Genomic DNA, 19,952 nt, shown 5'->3' with positions numbered 1-19,952 from the left:
ATCTTTGTTTGATTACTTTTGATTGAAAATGATAATTCCACCTACAACACATTGTAAAAGAGAACTTATTTTTATGTAGAAAAAGTGGTTGAAGTTGTTATTGACAATTGTCTTTGTGTTTCTTTACAGCTGAGTTAAGGCTGCTCTGTGCCTGCTAAAAATTCAGTGTAAAAGTCAGACTAAGTCATGCTTGCTCTGACCCACCTCAGCCCCTAGTATCAAATTATACAGCTGCAGTTTTTGTGTAAATGCATTTATGCCACCTCTGAGCAGCAAAAACTGTGTAAGGACACCTAAATGCCACATTAGAAGTGCTTCTGTGCCACCTTTGCAGTGTAAATTTAATAACACAAATCTACGTGCTGTGTCATTTGTAGATAGTTCATTTGAGAGACTTTTGGAATCACTGAGGAGATGCTGCACCCTAGTGTTATTGTGTGGTACTGAAAATATTAACAATCATCATATGACCCATCAACCAATAGGCCTATACTATTTCTTCCAGGTCAGTTTTTGGGGAGGACACTATGTAGTACTGTCACTTTAAGAGTGAAGTTTCCCAACCCCAATGGTCATGTGTTTAAGTGTCCAATACACTATACAATAGCATACTAGCCTTCACCAGACACCAGGACCCAGAATTCTTTGCGGCAGAGTTGGGAAATGAACTACCAGGAAGCAGCAATATACCTGAATGTTACCTTTTGAACCTCCAGTCCATACGCTCAGTGAAGCAGTTAAATATATGCAGATGATCACAAACACACACTCGGGGCTAATAATAATTCTCCCTTGCCAATTTGTCTGTGTTTGTCTTCAGGAGGGAGAGAATAACGACAAGTTTTTCACTCATCCGCGAAATGCCCATGCGCTCAGAGCCTACCTGTTTGCTCACAATCACCTTTTCTATGTGATGGAGCTGCTGACTGCGGTGTTACTCATGCTTCTGTCCCTCTCAGAGGCCCCTGCCGTCCCCTTTCTCCACTTGGACGTCTATGTATGTGACTTCTACTTCACTATAATGTGCATACACTTCAAAATTTTAGGGTCTTTTTTTGAATAAATCTTTTGATTCAGCAAGGATGCATTAAATTGTTTAAATGTGACAGTAAAGGCTTTTACATTGTTACAAAAAGTCTATTTCAAATACAACCTTCCTCCCTTCATTGATATTCTTCTGCTGCTGCTTTTCTTCATGGTCATCTTTGCCATCCTAGGAGTCTGTTTGTTCTCAGCCAACACAGCAGACCCTGTTAGTACTTCGATCACACACTCACCTTTGTTTTCCACACCCTTGTGTTCTCTGTCTTATTGTCTCTCTCTCTCACACACACACACACACACACACACACACAAACTCATAGATTATTTTCTTTCTCTCCACAGTATTTTAGCACACTGGAGAACAGGATTGTTAGTCTGTTTGTCCTTCTGACCACTGCAAAGTAAGTATGTACTCTCGCTGTGGTGCACACATCCTACTTAACATTGTATGACTCTGAGCCTCAGTGTTTCATGTCTTCCTGTAACAGCAGTAGTAATCCAAACTCCTTGAGGGGGAACTGGAGAATTTCTCTGATCCTCTATTATCATTATGTCCTCCTACAAAGAACTTAACCCCAGGTCACTATAGTCAGACTGTCCCTGATAAAAATGTAATAAAAGTCACTTTGAATAAAAAAGTGTTTACTAAATGATTAATAATGAGGTAAGTCTTTAGTAGATTCACACATCTTTCTTCTTCACTAGTTTTCCAGATGTGATGATGCCAGCGTATTCAAAGAATCGTTGGTCATGCATTTTCTTCATTGTGTATCTGTCCATCAAGCTCTACTTCATCATGAATCTGGTCAGTATTAAACAACAATGAATCTGTTTTAATTTTAAAGCTGACATATCATGAAAATCTGACTTTTCCAGGTTTTACGTGCTATAATCAGGTCCCTGGTGCATCTACCAACCAAGGAAACGTGAAAAAGATTAACCCAGTAACTTTGTTGTGGTAAGCCTTTTTCTGCAAGCGTCTGAGAAAATGAGCGCGTCAGATTTCGCTCCCTTGGTGACGTGGCAAAGGGATCTCATTATAATATTACCGCCCCTTAATCTGTAAGTTTCCACCCACGGTGCTGTCCTTTTGATTTTGCACAGCGTGTTTCTGCTTTCACTCAAAATAGGCATTTTCAAAATGATATAATAAATGATCTGTGGAGTATTTTGAGCTGAAACTTCACAGACACATTCTGGGGACACCAGAGACTTATATTACATATTGTAAAAAGGGGCATAATATGTGTCCTTTAAAGGATTTATTGTGTATTATAGTTTAATTTTGTAAGCATTATCTGTTGGTGCAGTGTGAACTACTTTGAGTTTGCTCTTAATTTTTGCTTCACAGCTACTGGCAGTAGTTTTTGACACCTTTAATGGAGTCAAGAAGATGAAATTCAAGTCTCTTCTTCTACACAAGCGATCTGCCATAGAGCACGCCTTCCAGCTGCTGGTTAGTCTGCAGGTGAGGTTTACAGATCACACTCTTTCAGGACTGAACCCCGAAAGCCTTGTGTATTTTATGGATGAATGTGAGTGTGATAAATCTACATTTATTTAGAGGCCAGATGGAGTGTGTCTAAAAGTTTGATGGACTGATGCGATTCTATTGTCCACGAATGACAGCACAGGATCATTTCCTCACTTTCAAAGCCCTCAACCACACAGGAGCAACCATGCTGAGGTACACGCAGGCACTCATATGTGCTCACGTTCTTTTGATTATTTTAGCAGATGAGGCGTTCTTCAGATGTATTTGTGCTTGTGTTTTAGTCTCCAGGACTTTTATAAGTTTTATGAAGTGATCAAGCTCAAATGGAAGGTCAGATTTCACACACTGTCACATGATTACACTCCCTGGGTGTTTGTTAAACCCTCTTAAGCAAGAATACACCCAGATTTTTGACTGTAGAGGAAGTAACCGTACATCCGTCTAGTTGCAAATTGTAATCCACGAGATTCGGTGTACTGTCTTTTGGTCCAATAAGTAATATCTCTGTCTTATCCGAATTTAATAGGAGAAAATGATTGGTCATCCAATCTTTTACATTTTTAACACACGCTGTTAGCTTAGATAATTTAGAAGTTTCATCTGGTCTTGTTGAGATATATAGTTGAGTATCATCGGCATAACAGTGGAAATTAATCCCGTATTTTCTAATAATATTACCAAGGATAATGCAACATGTATTTGGTGTGTATGTGTGTTGCAGGCTCGACGGAGTGGGGAGCACTGGTTTGATGATCTTCCTCGTACTGCATCCCTCATTTTCAAAGGTCTTTATATTTGTCATGTTGATTCGATTTGCATTAGTTACAGAATTTTACAGTTTAATGATCTGCTCACAATGACCAGATACATTCAAGATTAGTTGGGATCAAATATTTTCTTCCATAATAAGTATGATCATTCTTCTTTTTTAACAGGAATCAATGTACTTGTGAAATCCAAAGCTTTCCAATATGCAATGTGTAAGTTAAAATCTTTAAGTAACTCTTGTTGTATTAACCCTTTAGACATTAACATGCAATACCTGATCAATAAAATATGCTCATTGGAACCCATTAGCTTGTAGGTTAATAGAAAAACTGTCTGATATTCTTTCAGTACTCTTATTATAGTTACTACTTACTGTACTGTAAAATAGAGTAATATTGTGAAAACATTAACTGTTAACATGATTACAAATAACTGTTTTCTGTTTAATGCATTTTAAAATGTAATTTATTTCAGCAATCATTACTCCAGTCTTCAGTGTCACATGATCCTTCAGAACTCATTCTAATATGCTAATTTGGTGCTCAAAAAACATTTCTTATTAGTATCAATGTCTGAAAACAGTTGTGCTGCTGAATTTTTGCAATACATGATATACTTTTCTGATACGTGATAAGTTCAAATAAACAGCATTTACTTTAAAAACTATTTAGTTTTTACTTTAACTTTTGATCAAATCAATGCTGAAAATTGTTTTAATTTCTTTCAAAAATCTAACTGACTCAAAACTTTAAACTCAAGTGTACTGCACTTACAGTATATTAATTCCATTATTTCTAATCATTCGAACTATTTTTCATTATTGACCTGTTACAGATCTGGTAGTAGCAATTAATGGCATCTGGATCCTAGTGGAGACAAACATGTTAAATGGTAAGATATTCTTGAGTAATGGAACAGTAGGGCATGTGCTGCAGCTGTGTTGCAGTTCCAGATAATTCTTTGAATTCACCATTCAGAAACGCTTGTAATCACAGGAAACAGCAAAATAGCTGTTTTCTCTGTGTGAACCCAATTGAATTTGGCTCTCAAGCAGCTCTTCTCTTCTCACAGATGGCGTCTCATGGACTCATGCTGTCCCATGGAGTTACATTATTTTCCTCACAAGTAGGTGGAAATTGTTTAGAATTAAATCACGAGTAAATCTGAATGTAGATGTTTCAATGAATATGGGTTTAATTTAAATGTTAAACTTTTTTTTTTTTTATTCACCTCCTGCTGATGTGTCTGTGGAATGAAGTTTATGGAATTGAGGTCTTGTTGAAGATCACGGGCCTTGGTCCTTTGACATATTTCAGCTCAGGGTGGAACCTGTAGGTACACACACATACTGTACATTCATACAAATACACACACACACACACTGCATCACCTCTGGGTGTGTGTTTCTATTTCCAGCTTTGATTTCTCAGTAACAGTCTTTACCTTTCTGGGATTAATTGCTCTGGCCTTTGACATGGAGCCGTTCTACTTCATCGTGGTGTTGCGACCTCTTCAGCTCCTCCGGTATGTGTACTTATTCGTGTGTGTGTTTTGATGAATTTTTGTTTGCATATAGTTGTAGTCATTCATTTACAACCTTTTTCTTTTTTCTAAATGCTTATTGTTCCCCCATGAGTGTGTGTATCACCTGAATTGTTATGCTGGTAATGTAATTTGTATATTACATTTAAAAACAATCAATTTAGAAAAACACAAAATAGAAGCATTTTTGACCAGAGGGCTCAGATGGTTTTACCCCACTGTAGATAAAGTCTGCAGTGTAATATTTTTTTTAACTGTATGTCTTTTGTTCTTAAAGGTGTGACGTCACAAACTACTCACTGGAGTCGCCTTTATTTCATGACCTTTTACATTGTCACCGTGGTAAGGGATTGTATATGTTGGTTGTGTATGTGTGTGTTAAATAAATCTAAATCATTTAGAACATTTTTGTCATTTGAACAAAAATGAAAAGACTGCAAAAAAAAAACTAAAGGAAAAATAAACCTAAATAGCAATCTTAAAAAAAGCACATAAGTCAGTTATTAAAAGTTAAAGCTAAAATTAAAATGAAAACAAAATAATAAAAGCTAATTCAAAAAATATTAATAGAAGCTGTAATAGCATATTAATAATACAAAAAAACACTGAAGGGACAATGTGGATATTATTTGTTTTTGATGTGAAAGTTATGATTTATATAGGTATAAGGTACAGTGTAACCAGTCAACATTTCTTTTTTTTTAATAAATTTTTGTTTTGCTTAAATAATTGAATGTTGAAACTATTGAATGTCCCACTGCTGTTGTTTTATGTATATGACAGTCCCAGTCATAGTTATTAATATTCTGCATTGTTTGTCCTGCTCGCGCTGAGCGCTGAAGAGATAATCACCGTAGTACTACAATGATGCGCTTTACTGCAGCGCAACTCAACCAAATGCATCTTATATGAGGTAAATAATATATATACGATATATATAAACCGGCTGAAATGTTTTGAAATCACTTACCCTACCTGATCGAAAAAAAACCAGTCTTTCACTCTGCCTGTGTCAATTTGAGTCTTGTTAAAGTTTTAAATCCCTGCCGCCAAGATGCTCCTCTGTCGGTCAGGGATTATAGAAAGTGAAACTTAAATCTATAGGGGTGGTTGGATTTATTGACACACGTTAAAATATTAAAATATACTTCTTTCTTTTCAGGCTGTATATTAACTTATTGGGAGAATTCCTACTTGTTCTATGTGAAATCAGATATTTGAGCACCCCCCTATAGCCAAAATGGCATGATCATAACACCCCGCGAATATTCTTCTGTGAGATTGTTAGTCGAATCAGGCTCCTCCTATCGAAGCATTGAATCTTCACTATTCGGGGTCACCCCTAGTAATATATCACACAGCTGTTTATACAAGGATGTGCCCAAGTGGAAACTTGGAAAGTTTAGCTAAAGAAAAATAAATGCTACCTAAAGTTATTTCAATGATATCATGTTCTGTTTTGGAAAGTTATAGTGTGACATATTTGGCTCCAAATTCTCGCTTTTTAATAGAAGAATTTCCAGATAGGCAGTGGTATGTTTGTGTAGAGATTATTTCTTATTGTCTGCAGGAATGGTACCAGGAATATTCCAGAACAAACCTCCAGCCAGATGAGACATTCCACAGAGAACTGGACAGCCCTGAAGCCTGTGCCACGAACAGCATTAATTAACTCGCACACTCCGAATACTGCATCAGTGTTAACTAACACACTCACTCGTACCTCTGAGGGACCTTAGAACCGTCTTCCTCCCATCGATGGAAAGCACAAGTGTTCCCCATGACCACTACATTCTCCCTCCATCCACATGGAGACCCACAGAACTCGCTTAAAGCCTTATTCCCCAAAAAACCTTAAAGTTCCGTGGCCAATCAGGGAAGCTTGCAGACCAATCATGTGACATGCACTAGGTCCGGGAACCTTCTTCTTCCATGAAATGCACCTCATGACATTTGCCTTGTGGTGGGTGACCCTGAATGATTCGGACTAGACATGGATTTGACAAACGGAGAACGGCGATTGAATGTTTCTATGGGAGATGAATCAGAACTGAATGTGAGGATTTTAGCACTAAGGGACTTGTGTCTCTTCCTCCACAGTCTGAGGTATTGTTTAACCAACAGATAAAAGATTATAGTAATAAACTAATGCTGTTTTTAAACTAAAGCTGATTTTTGCTGGAACCTTTGGACCTGTAGAGAGGCTTATTTTTTCGTTATATATAAATATATATACATGCAGATTAAACGTGTCAAATGCAGCTGAGAGGCAAGTATTTAAAAATCTGTTTTAATACATCCACCGATTTACTCAATATAGGCCGGTTTCCCAGGCACATGTTCATTTTGGACTGATAAGTATTAGAAAACCAGCCCTGGACCTTTCAGTTAATTTAAACTTTTGTCTTGTCACATATGAAAAGTTCTTATTTTCTTTTGTTTGGAGTCAGTATGGTAAAGCTTAGAGTATTTTGACAGACCGGTTCGGATAAAATCTAGTCAGAATCTCAAATTTTATTCCACCGACAGTCTGATCCGTTCAGCTTTCCAGGGTAAACGCAGATCTGTCTCCAAACCGAAAATTTCCTTTGTGTAAGACCATAGGTGAAAAAGTGATACCAATTAGCCTTGCTTATGGCTTTATGCACTGTACGTTAAAACTGTTATTTATCTATTTACATTGAGTTAAACATCTCTCCTGTTCGCTGCACCATTTTATAATTTATTAGTCATTTTCTTGATGCTTTTTTAACAGGGTGAATGCATGCAAATCCTCATAAATTGTTTACTCTCATGTCTATAGAGTATCTAGCCTGGAGGTAATCGGGGATGTCAGTGATTTCATTCCAGTTGCTTGTTTAATCGCACTGTAGGATGTGCAACCTTGATGCTCCAAACACAAGGGAACATGATGCATATGTGACATGAAACCACACCAGCTCCTCTATTACTGTAAGGTTTACCTGTGTCTCAGTTGTCTTCTTATTCCTTTCTAAATGTATAATAACAGGTCTAGTAAACGATACATTTTAATGAAACTTCTTTTGGATTTTTTTTTATTAATAGTTGTCTTTTTATATGTATTATGTTAGCTTGTCTTTGTGTTACTGTCACCCCACTGTCAAGATTAATTTAATTCAAGCATTAATTAATTAATTTTTTTTATGTGATGTAAGTGCTTTACTCTAATGAAATCGTACCGGTCCGATTTTTGCTAAGTTGGACAAAAGGTGCGGTCAAGTTCTTGGGAATTTCGCCAAATGTTTCTCCACGAGTGTTGCCAAGTCCACATTGTTGCCGTGGGTTGTTCTTTTAGCTTAGGAACCCACTGGAAGGAGGTTTTGAATCCCCAGAAACCGATTGGGTTAGTTTTTGGCCGTAATTGGCCTATTTTTGTGTACTAATTGGGCTGGTTTGTTTAGCAGACCTGGCAACCCTGTTCTCCACGCAGAGTTCGTCACACGAATTCTTCAAATATTCGATTACAAATAGTGTCATGTATATATTGACAGGCATATGAAGAATGTAGCTCGACTACACAAAAAGTCACGCTTGTAAAAGTACTTGAGTCATTCATTCTCTCTCTACCTCTGACTCCATCTTCCCTATATTGTGATTGTCTCACTGTAGGCTAGATACTAAGGCAATTGTGACAAAAATGATTTGTGTCATTTGATTTACTATTTGACATTGACAGAACTGAGAGTTGCAGTCTTCCGCACTGTTAGACTTGCTTTTGTTTTTCTAATTTCTCTCGCAGGCATTTTGTGTGGCCGACGAACTGATTTGTGGGTGTTTGTTTGTTACAGGACAGCAGGAGACACTACAGAGTCAGATCGTAGAGCAGGGAACACGAGGGTCCTGTCCCTGTCTGTGTAAGGATCTCATGTTTAATTTTTTTATGCTTGTCATCACCTTTGAACCATTTATTCCACATTCTCTGTTGTTCCAGTGATAGTAACGTGATATGTGTTTTCTGGAGGTTGTAATATGTTCAGCCTGTCAATCAGTTGAGGGTATCAGCTATTGGAAGTGACTTCCGCTGTAGTTATTGTTCTAAATAACCAAAACATAATTACTTACCTCTTACATACCCCATAGAGTGATTTAATATGAATGTAGGCCTATTAGCTAAAATTCAATTTAATGTTGGTATATGTTCTTTCCTTTAGTTTGATTTATCCAGTGCTTTCATCAGGGAGTGTCTGATTTATTCATTTATTTAAGAAAATGTATATATTATATTTTAATATTTAATATTGTAATATAAGCCATCTTTTTGAAAATATATCTTTTGTTGAATATAGTGTATAAAACCATCATGAAAATTACATACATGAAAATACAGCAGATGAATCTAAGACATGGCAAAGAATTAAAAGGTAAGCAAATTAATTGAAAAACCTGGTCAGGTTTAAACTGTTACTTTTTAAAGAAAATATTTAACTTACTTATATAGTTACAATAACTTGTAATGTGTTAAATGCTTCTTTGCATTTTTTAAATCAGTGAAATGCCACAAACATATTTAAATATTCTTTATTTTATAGTATTTAAAACCATAGATGAAACGCAGAGAAGCCTCTAGTCTGTAGCCTGACTGATGAACTGCCAACCTGAGGTAAGAAAAAAAATAAACCCTGAGAAAGGCTAATTAGAAATGATCTTTCAGCTTTGTTTATGTTTATTTGATGTGGTTATGTCAGATCAAATCAACTCACATATTTGTCAAATTACCGTACAAGTTTAATAAGTGAAGATCATGGGTGCTTGCTCCACAACAATTTGCTTTTTGCCTACAACTCAAACACATGCCACCAAACACATTCTCACACACTGAAGTCTGTTATTAGTGTGCTTGGGCTGAGCTCTGAGCCTGGGATGGTGGTTTGTGACTCATTCTCTCTGTACATTGAAGCTGGCTCCTAATTTATCCCTTCAGACTCTCCCCCAAACTAGCATCCTGTCCCCTCTGTGACCCTTCCTCTTCCTCTTCCTCCCTTCTCTCTTCCTTTCTCTCTTGAGTTCTTCTGTCAGTCACTGGGGAGAGACGCTGATGCTATTTGACAGGGAACAGAATGTGTTCAGGACTTTATGTCTGTCCTTTTTTTTAGTAGACACATTGGACAAGCTACTTTTATGAGCTGGTTGTGCTGAATCATGATGTTGTGCCATGGCAGAATTTACTAGAGGGCTTTTACAGGTCTCATATAGTGCTGTATGACTGAACAAAACAGAGCAGTCATATATTAGTTCTAAATGGTCTCACACACACAGACATTTCATTGTCCATCAGGGAGAAGAAACGCTGGGATTTTGAGTGTTTTGTTCCGGATGCAAATATCCTGTATATTCTCAGCCCCTCTCTTTCACATTTCTTGCGGTCTCTGTTATCTGTATTTATTTTGGAGATTTCCAAAAATATTTGGAACATTATTTTTAGCATTTATTTAGATATTATTTTTAGCACTGAGACTGCAGTCATTTGATTATTTTTAGGTTGACTTTTTGTTATGTCAAAGTGTAAACATATTCAAAGGATTTCTGATCAATTTAGAAATTAGTACTTTGAATGTTAAAATATGTGTAGAGTCCTAATTTTTATGTAGCCTGTGCCAAAAAACTTATCAATTTTTTTTATTTTGTATTTTAAAACTTGTACTTTAAGTGTTTTATTTTCTCACTTAAAGCTTTCACAGCCAGATTAAAACCCATTGCTCATTCCTTTGAGCCAGGATGCTGTCACATTCAATAAGCTTCATTGGCTCATCAAATTGAGCTGACGTTTCCAAGTTATGCTGCGTATGTAATGTCCATTTTATGAGTATTTAGCGCAGAGATTTTCATGGCCTGAGAAACTGCTCTTTCTCAGCCCAATACAATGTGTACATGTGTCTTTTTGCAGTCCTCAGATTTAGTGTTTTTATAGTGAAAATCTACAATTCTCTAGAGGAGTCTTGAAGTTACAGTCACAAGTAACCCGCAATGTACACAGTTCTTATAGAAAACTATATATTTTCTGAAACACCGTTAACTGTAACTTATAGAGTAGTATGATCTTATAATATTTACAATTACTTTAATCCCTTAGAACATTTTTCCAGTGTAAAAAGTCTTCACTGTCAGTGGTGTTATTGCAAACAAAAGAGAAATTACATGAGGGTGAGTAAATGATGATAAATTATAATTTTTCTTAAACCGTAAACATGGTAAGTGGTGTTACTGGTTCTAACTAATTTGATTTAAGAGTGATATCACTGAGAAAACGGCATGGCAGCTAATGATAAATTATTTTTTTGACTTGATAATTATTTAGTGTGATCTTTAATGAAATGAGAAATAAGATAACAGCATGGTTATGGAATGATACATAATTAATGTAGCATGGTAGGTTTAATGTGGAATTGATGAGATTTGGTTTTTGATATATATATATAAATTTTTTTTTTCTTAGATGGATAAGCCACCACATTTTGGGAATGACCCAAAGACAAATGAACCAAAGCTCCAGAACTATCCAGAGTGAACAAGACACAACAAGACTCACAGTGTGAGGTCAGTGCTACAGTATGTGCAGTCCAGTAAGCTTAAATCATAAGCCTTGAAAATGAAATCAAGTTTTACAAGTGTCAGTTTTTCAAATAAACACAAAAATGTGAGACCTTGAAAGCAGGGGCACAAAACCCAAAAAGCGTTGTGGTAGCAAGAACTGAGCTTATTCTGTCCAGAATTACTAAAACCTGAGACCAGAATAACCATGTGAACCTACAGTAATCAGACAAGACCACACTGAAACACGAATTAAACACATATTAATAAAACTGATCAAAGTAAATTCAGATTCTTAAAAGACAGGACGTTGTGATGTACTTATCCACTGTGATCAACAAAAAGCTGAGAGCCACCTTACAAATGAACAGACTCAGCGAGGACAACCTAGCGATATAAATGAGCTTGGCCAAAAGAAACCGATAAAAGCTTGTACAAACAAAACAAATTAAGGCAGCACTGCATTTTCTCTCAGAATGAATACATTTCAATGTAATCCTTTTGAAATATTCTTTAAGTTAATTAAAAAGGCTTCTGAAGAAACTGCTGCATTTCTTTCTGTTTGGCAAATTGTCAAAGTAATTATAATGACTTTGTATTGTGAGTCGCGCATGTAATCCTTTCACCTGAAATCTGTCCTTCAGATCAGAGTGAAGTTCTTCTCAGACAAGTTCTTGTAGTCCATCAAAATCTCTGTATAACATTAGTGCCATTTGTGAACAATGGTCACATAAAAATAAAAAATAAAAAAAATAAGCATTTCTTACATGTTTCTCAGTTAGTACAAAGTAATTTTCAGCTGTTGTTCTGAAGTAATCATTGCTAACATATGTGGCTAACTGCATGTGACCTTAATCTAAACCAAATCAAAGACATGGAATTATTATTGACTTCAAACATGTCATTGTTTTAGTGATTTTTAAAAAAAAATATTTTTTTCTTCCTCCCTCCCTCGGTGTTCAATGTTCATTTAGAATTTCTCATGTCTTAGATTAATGTATGACTGAATAATGAAGATTTGTTAACTCTCTCTCTCTCTCTCTCTCTCTCTCTCTCATTTAGAATTTCTCATGTCTTAGATTAATGTATGACTGAATAATGAAGATTTGTTAACTCTCTCTCTCTCTCTCTCTCTCTCTCTCTCCCTTGATGGATGGCAGAAGGAAGTGTTTGAGAAGAGGGACATGTTTCAGTGATGGAGGATGGATATGGATTTGAGTAAGTGCACGCTGGATGTCACACACACTGTTACAATAAAACAACAACAATATTAATACACCAGAAAACAAGCAATGACACACATTTTGAACTTGCTTTAATATGTATCCTCTTGGTGATCAATATCTGGCCATGGTTGAGTGAAGTCATCAAATGAAGCTAAGCTACTATGTGCACAGTAATGAATGCTAGGGGAGTTTAAATGGTCAGTGAACATGTTTATACAGCTTTAAAGTTAAATTCAGTTTTCTTTGTAAAAACAGCTGCTGTTCAGTTTCATGAGTTATACATTTGCTGTTAAAAGTTGTAATTTTAAGTAGCCACAGCTGTACATCGTGCCCCCTTCAGCTTCCAATCATGTTAAGTTATCCATACCAAACGAATCAACTCAGCTGGAGTTTACTGGCAGCAGCAGCATTCCAGAGTCCTTTTCCAATCGCCTCCTAGTACTAGTATTTCTTCAAAACAGAGGCTGAGTTTGAGCCAGCAGGTTCAGGAGAAACAATAATAGCTCTAAACACGCAACCCCACCAAAAAGCCTTTGTTGCAACATTGTTTTCTGTTGATCAAAGATTTATTAAAGAAATTGTTTACAGGCATTGGTTTTGACAGCCACTAAGAAACTCAAAAGCAGTAGGAGAAACAGTATGTTCTGTCCCTTCAGTTGTTTGGATGGAAATCGGAAGCACCGATTTGTAAACACACGCACACTTCTGGGTAATGTCATCCGTAATTGGCCAAATTTAGGTTATCTTAGCCCCGCTCATTTGAGACATCATTATCTGCCTTGTTATTAAATTGTTAGAACACATCTGCCCGTGACCTCTGAGGGGTCACTCGCTGGGTCGTCGTCACGGTAACTACAGAGCGGAGTGAATGGGCAGCCTCTGACGTCTCTCAATTTCCTGTGTTTTAAGAAGCTTATCTGGTTTCACACTCTGGATAAAATGTTTGATAGAGGACACGATTCATACAGAGGCAGAACCCAAAAGTCTTGTGAGACCAGTAACCAACACTCATTTAGAAGGAATGCAGGAAATTTACATTAGAAAAAAAAAAGATAGATGCACAAACATCTGCATAGTTCACTGAGAAAGATGATGAAATGTTACTGCAACACATATACATACTACACAAAAAACACTAATGTAGTACATCTGTCTTTAATTTCTCAGGTCATTAGGTATGTGTGTGTACTGCTGGATCCTTCCTCCTGGATATGGAGTTTCTCTCCCTCTCACTTTGGTGTTCACACAGAGTTGCTAGTCAGATGCATTTAAAATGAACACTTTCACCTCTCTCTCTCTCTCTCACACACACACACACACAACATCCATCTCCACCCTCCTTTTCCCAGTGGACGAATGTGGACGTAAAAATATTTGAGCAAATCCTACATCTGGTTGGCTGTTTACTCCCTCATATACTTACACAGAGAATTGTCTCCACTTCCAAAATGGAAAAGTCTGCTGGGGGCTAAGCAAGCTTTCTTTTGCTCGGTTTTCAGCGTGAAACGTGTGCCAAGGGTTTAGCGACACCTCGGAGAGACTGAAGACTTTTTGCACCGGAAACTGAAAGGTATGCTGAGCTACGAAGTGTTGTGGTCATTTTTTTTCTTGAGTTTTGAACATAATCATGATGGGATTTTTTTAAGTTAAATTAACTTCTTAAGATCCCCATGTAAAATTAGAAGCATCGCTGTAAAATGTTTAAGGAGATGCTTTACCTAAGTGTTCAAACTATTATTATAATCATCAACTTTTTAATAATTCCAGTAATAATGTCTAAAAACTATCAGAAAGAAAACCGTATGATGTCAGCGCAGTCTAAAGCATTGTTCTTGTTACATTGTCTTGCACGTTATTCCTTTTCTTTTCTGCAATGTGTTAGAAATTAGAAAGCCAGATTGCATCTCATTTTACTTGCATATGCACTTCTGGAAAGTTAGCTGACATTAGATAGAATTGTGAATTTAAATGTCATTTTTTTTCAAGAGAGCAGAATGACTCTGGTTAGTTTTGGACTTTGCTGTTTCATTTGACGTGTAATATGAACCAAATATGAAGGAAATAGTTTAGATAGTTTCAGCGGTTATATGCATCTGAAAAATACTTACTTTCTCCTTTATTCTATTAGATAAATACAAGCTTTTCCAATGACTTAAACAGAAACAGTGTGTTAGCTTGACAGGCGTAGCATTCTGATTAAGAATGTGCAACATTTGAAATATGACTGGGATTATTTTCAACAGCTGTGAACATTATTTAGGGCTCAGAATTAATCTTAATAAATGACAGTTAGACTTGAATGATGAGAAGCTTTCTCGTATTGTATAACACAGGCATAGTAAGCAGATTCGTAACATATTCAACATTTTAAAACTTAGTCTCACTTTTCCAATTCTCACTATTAACTAACATTTAACTATGATTTTTTTTCCTCAATTAGCTCCCAATTTGCTACTTATTAATAGTTAGTAAGGTAGTTGTTAATTGGGTGTAGGGTAGGATTAAGGGATTTAAAATATGGTCATGCAGAACAATGCATTAATATGTGCTTTTTAAGTACTAATAAACAGCCAATATGCTAGTAATATGCATATGCTAGTTAATAGTGAGAATTGGTCCCTGAACTTTAGCCTGTGTGTTACCTAAAACTCAAGGTTTGCCAGATATTTTATATTTACATTTTAGAATGAATAACTACCATTAACTTTAACTAAAAACTTCAAACAGCCAAATATGTCATCAGTTGCTCGAGGATTTGACCTTATGTTACGTAGTCTGATCGTGATATTTGTTTCAGAACCTGTGTGTTTGTGTTGTCCAATTATGCATACATTACCTGGAAAAATATGAAAAGAATGTCTGGCCTGCTACTTTGTGTTATATACAGTATACTATTGGAGAGCAGGACTGAATCCCCCAAACACCACAACTGATTTCCCGGCCAATCCGATATGTTCATGTGCCCCACGCCTATGTTAACAGTAACCAGATGTATTGTGCACAGCCTGCAGAGAGCTATAAAACACATCTGCGCTGGACCCGAACTCACCAGAGCTATGGTTACACGCGCACACGCACTCGCTTTCTCACATTTCTCTCTCACAGATTTCTCTTTCTCACACTAACTAGATGTAGAGGAGAGGATGCTGCAACATCAGTCCCAGTGGACTGTCCACAGTCAACACACTGTGGGAGTTTGTTCTCTGTTTTATGCCTCGTAATAGACAGACAATAAGGCTGTCCACAACCGTGGGACGGGTTCCTTTAATAGGATTCAGTGTCTGTGGAGGGTTTGACCATTTTATGGATAGTCACGCAGAGCTTTTCAGCTCACTCGAGACATTTTCCTATTTTTTTGTCATTTTTTATTTATTATAGCAAGCTGTTAAATTCAGCCTGTGATTTATAGCCGTTTTATTAATTTTTTTTTCTTCGCTTAACTTTCAGGAGTTTCACAATCTTGTATTTTCCTACTTGAGGGGATCAAGAAGTTTTAGTGAAGGTTTAAGAAAAATGGAGCATGATAGATGATTTTGCATTTTATCCCAATGCTACAATAACATGTTTCTTCATTCCTGCTTCACATGAGAATTTGCCCTTTTTTTTCTCATTTCAGAACTTCAGAACTCCCGTTCCTGAATCATCCTGCATAATCAACACCATGGAAACAGAATCTACCTATAACCTGACTGCACCCACTGTGTCTTTGTTGCACCATAACATGACAAACTCATGTGACTACATATCCACCTCAGCCTCGCAGTACCAGAAGAAAGTGATCCCCACTTTGTACAGCCTCATTTTCCTGCTAGGTTTTCTTGGTAACATGCTGGTGGTGTGCGTGTTGTATCACAGTTCAGGCCGAAGGACGGTAGCCAACACGTATCTGATGAATCTAGCCATGTCGGACTTGCTGTTCCTGAGCTCTTTGCCATTCTGGGCTGTTTACTATTCACTGGATTACAACTGGGTTTTTGGGAAGGTCATGTGTAAGCTGTGTGGAGGTCTGGTAACGATAAACGTCTACGCTAGTATATTTTTCATCACCTGTATGAGTGTGGATCGCTATCATGCCATCGTCTACCCACTGCGCTCTCAGAGCAGCAGGAGCATAAATCAGGCCAGATGTGTCAGTGGCATCATTTGGCTCGTGGCGGCTTTGACGACATTGCCGACAGTTGTGTTCCGTGACATACACACTTTTCCCAGTAACAACGTTACGGCTTGTGTCATTTATTTCCCCAACTCCAACTGGCAGACCGGGTTGACTCTTGGAAAGAACACCCTGGGATTCTTCTTGCCATTTGTCGTCATTGCAACCTGCTACAGCCGAATCGCCGTGCACCTTCTGGCAACCCCAAACTACTTGGAGCAAGGCTCCACCCGACTGGTCCATGTGTTGGGTATGGTGGTCGCTGTGGTATTGGCGTTTTTCTTTTGCTGGTTCCCATTCCACGTTCTGGCATTCCTCGGAGCTCTGGGGGAGCTGGGAGTGGATTGGGATTGCTGGGTGCTTCAAGTGATCCATAAACTCCTGCCGTTCTTCCTCTGCCTCGGCTTTTCCAACTCTGCCATAAACCCTTTCCTGTACTGTTTTGTGGGAAATCACTTCCGAGAGAAGCTGTGGCAGTTTTACGGGGATATGCTGACGCAGAAAAGAGATTCCATCAGCACGAGACTGTCTTCCTTCTCCAGGAAACTGAGTGACCTCAAAGAAACCGTGCCTATGGAGATTCTTGAGCAGCAGAGCAGCGCGTAGTGGAATCTGGTGAATCTACAACCTTATAACTGCAGAGGACGGTGTCGGTCAAGTGCTTTTCCATGGACTGCCACTTGTTTGGGATGATCAGTTCAGATGTTGTTGTTGGTTGCTATAATTGTGTTTGTGTCGCTGTGTCTTGTTTCTAATTACGCAGTGGTTTTGATTAGCTCCAGCATCTATAAACAACATTTGGTTACATATCAGTGTGTAGAAATATAGCCCACATATTATTCTTTGATCAGACTTTACCCAGGATGAGGAATTTTCTGCACAAATCATAGATAATAAATAATAAAAAAAATAAATGAAGGTTTTTGATTACAGCTGTACAGTCTTAATATTTGGATTACTGGTAATATCAGAGTTGTATATAACACTCAAATGTTAGACAATGTTAATCATGTCTTATATGGCTGAAATCTGCCAGACGGACTAAAACTCTATCTTTTAACCGTAATATACAAAGTCACAAAAATGCAACATGAGCTGTTAAAATAATAAACCATTGTAAATTGAATTATAATTCTATTATAATGGAGCATCAATAAATGATGCAAGTATACCACTGTTTTGTTCTTATCTATCTATCTGTCTGTCTGTCTGTAATCAACATGGTGAGAAGAATGAGACTGTCATCTGAAACTATGAACTTCTGACTGAAAGAGGTGTGCTTTTAAAATGGAAATATCCACATGAATGTCTAGTTAACATTCAGTATTTTACACATCACAGATCATTCTTAAATCGGTTCCTATGTGCATCAGCATAGTGTTTAGCTACTTTATTCCCAGTCTGCATTAGCAGACATCTATAAAATAGTTAATAATTACTATTAAAAAAAAACAGCCTTAGTTCACAGCATACGCTAGCCCATCAGCTGGACAACATCACTTGTCCTAATTTTCGCATTAACATTCTGCGAGCTCCAACCTCTTAATGCTCCTGTAAACACCAACATCATGATGACAGCCGTTATTTGAATTTGCATCTTGCTTTGTTGAGGCCTGCTGTCTCGATAGCCTGCAATACAGATCATAAGAGTAAATCCTTGAGCTAGCGCACATTAGAACAGATGTAGATCGACACACCTTTCAAGTCATGTAGGGTCATCTAAAACACTTTGAACACCAACTGGAGTAATGCACTTACTTAACCAACAATAGTTCTTCAGCTCTTCCAGGAATCTGGAAGAACCTGCTTAGTGTCTGTTTCTGAGAGGTTTAGCAATAGTTCAGAAGTGTAGTACATGTTTCTCATTTTGATTTTCTAAGGTCCGCCATTCCCTGTAGGCACAGTTGCTGCACACATTCTCTGTAATGTTTTTTTTTCTCACGTTCATGAATACTGTTGTTATCTTTGTTATTTAAATACTTATCATTTGCTCCAATGACGCAAGGTCTTCCCTAAACCTCCGGTCTAAGAAATGATCAGACATCAGTGGTCTCATCTGTCAATACTTATTTCAATTTCAGTTTCTTTATAAAGACAAGAACCAGATTTTAGACCTTTTCAGTTGATGAAGCATTCAGGGGGAGGAAGTTTTTAGACTGATGAAAAATGTTGATAAAGAGGAGCCAGGGTGGTTGTTGCATAATAGTTAAGAATCTGGACACGCATGCATAAACTTTCTCTTGACGATCAAGTTTGTATCATTTTATCAACTCCATATCATATAACTGCAATACATATCTTTGTTGGAAAGTGTGTGTTTCCACCTCTTTGCTGCCATATAGTTACTCCTAACTAGGTTAGGATACCTCTCTAGCAATCTTAAATAATTTAGAAGCTGAGACCTAATCTTAACACTTAGGAACCTTTATAATCACACGTTAAGTCTAGCAATAAGAGTAAAATTTCATTGTACTTAGAATTGTGACACACTTAATCCTGGTGATCCTCACACCTACTATTAGTGCACTTAAAATCTGCCTTCAAAGACAACTGCATGACAGTAAGTGTTAAGAACCACTGCACTAGAGCATCATGAAAAATACCCACCTGGATATGTTGTCCTTGTAAATATTCCAAAAATGACCAAAATATTAATCTTTTCGATTCTGACTGTGAAATTGAGTTGAGGCTACTAATTATAGATGTTTAAATTTGAAGAATGACATCCAGAATCAGCCAGCTTGAATTTGGGCATATGAGCCTCAAACTACAGATACTTTCTGGAACGTGATTGTGTGTGTGTGTGTGTGTGTGTGTGTGCACGTGATCCAACATTTGTTGTTCTGTTGAAAGGAAATTATTAATAAATTCCTGCAGGTATTCTGTTCCAGCCAATACACAGCACACTGTAGTGTACATCTGTGCAGATAGATTAGTTTTGTACCTATAAACTTAAAGAGATCAGAGGGTCTTCGGCGCACCCCATTTGTCTCACTTTGTCATTGTTTCAACAGCAGAACAGAACACAGTGTTCCTGAACACTCATACTGTAAGCTGGACTGCAGACAAAGACCACGCATACACACAAATATCAACATAGACATTATTATCTTACATCAAGGAAACAAATTCATAGTTGAGTGAAGGTGAGCTATGTGTAGTTGTATGTGTCTTT

At 37.2% G+C, this 19,952-nt stretch overlaps 1 protein-coding gene and 1 pseudogene across 2 annotated transcripts; both read left to right on the top strand.

Annotated features, from left to right (window-relative positions):
- Positions 1-1,021: 1,021 nt before the first annotated feature.
- On the top strand, positions 1,022-4,862 carry LOC107597307 (two pore calcium channel protein 1-like; annotated as a pseudogene).
- Positions 4,863-6,394: 1,532 nt separating this feature from the next.
- On the top strand, positions 6,395-17,948 carry LOC107597233 (type-2 angiotensin II receptor-like). Of its 2 annotated transcripts, XM_016288204.1 has the most exons (7): positions 6,395-7,801; positions 8,659-8,724; positions 9,157-9,231; positions 9,400-9,470; positions 11,304-11,404; positions 12,559-12,616; positions 16,241-17,948. In XM_016288204.1, the coding sequence occupies exon 7, from the start codon at positions 16,286-16,288 to the stop codon at positions 17,381-17,383; it is 1,098 nt and encodes a 365-aa protein (XP_016143690.1). In that variant the 5' UTR covers positions 6,395-7,801; positions 8,659-8,724; positions 9,157-9,231; positions 9,400-9,470; positions 11,304-11,404; positions 12,559-12,616; positions 16,241-16,285; the 3' UTR covers positions 17,384-17,948. The 2 variants fall into 2 exon arrangements, with proteins under 2 accessions (XP_016143690.1, XP_016143689.1); XM_016288203.1 differs by lacking the exons at positions 6,395-7,801; positions 8,659-8,724; positions 9,157-9,231; ... (1 more) ...; positions 11,304-11,404; positions 12,559-12,616 and adding an exon at positions 13,602-14,194.
- Positions 17,949-19,952: the final 2,004 nt, after the last annotated feature.

Source organism: Sinocyclocheilus grahami, unplaced genomic scaffold (assembly GCF_001515645.1).
Source record: "Sinocyclocheilus grahami isolate Dianchi unplaced genomic scaffold, SAMN03320097.WGS_v1.1 scaffold230.1, whole genome shotgun sequence".
NCBI lineage: Eukaryota > Metazoa > Chordata > Actinopteri > Cypriniformes > Cyprinidae > Sinocyclocheilus > Sinocyclocheilus grahami.
Note: the sequence above shows the minus strand (reverse complement) of the source record. Positions and strands in the feature narration are given on the sequence as shown.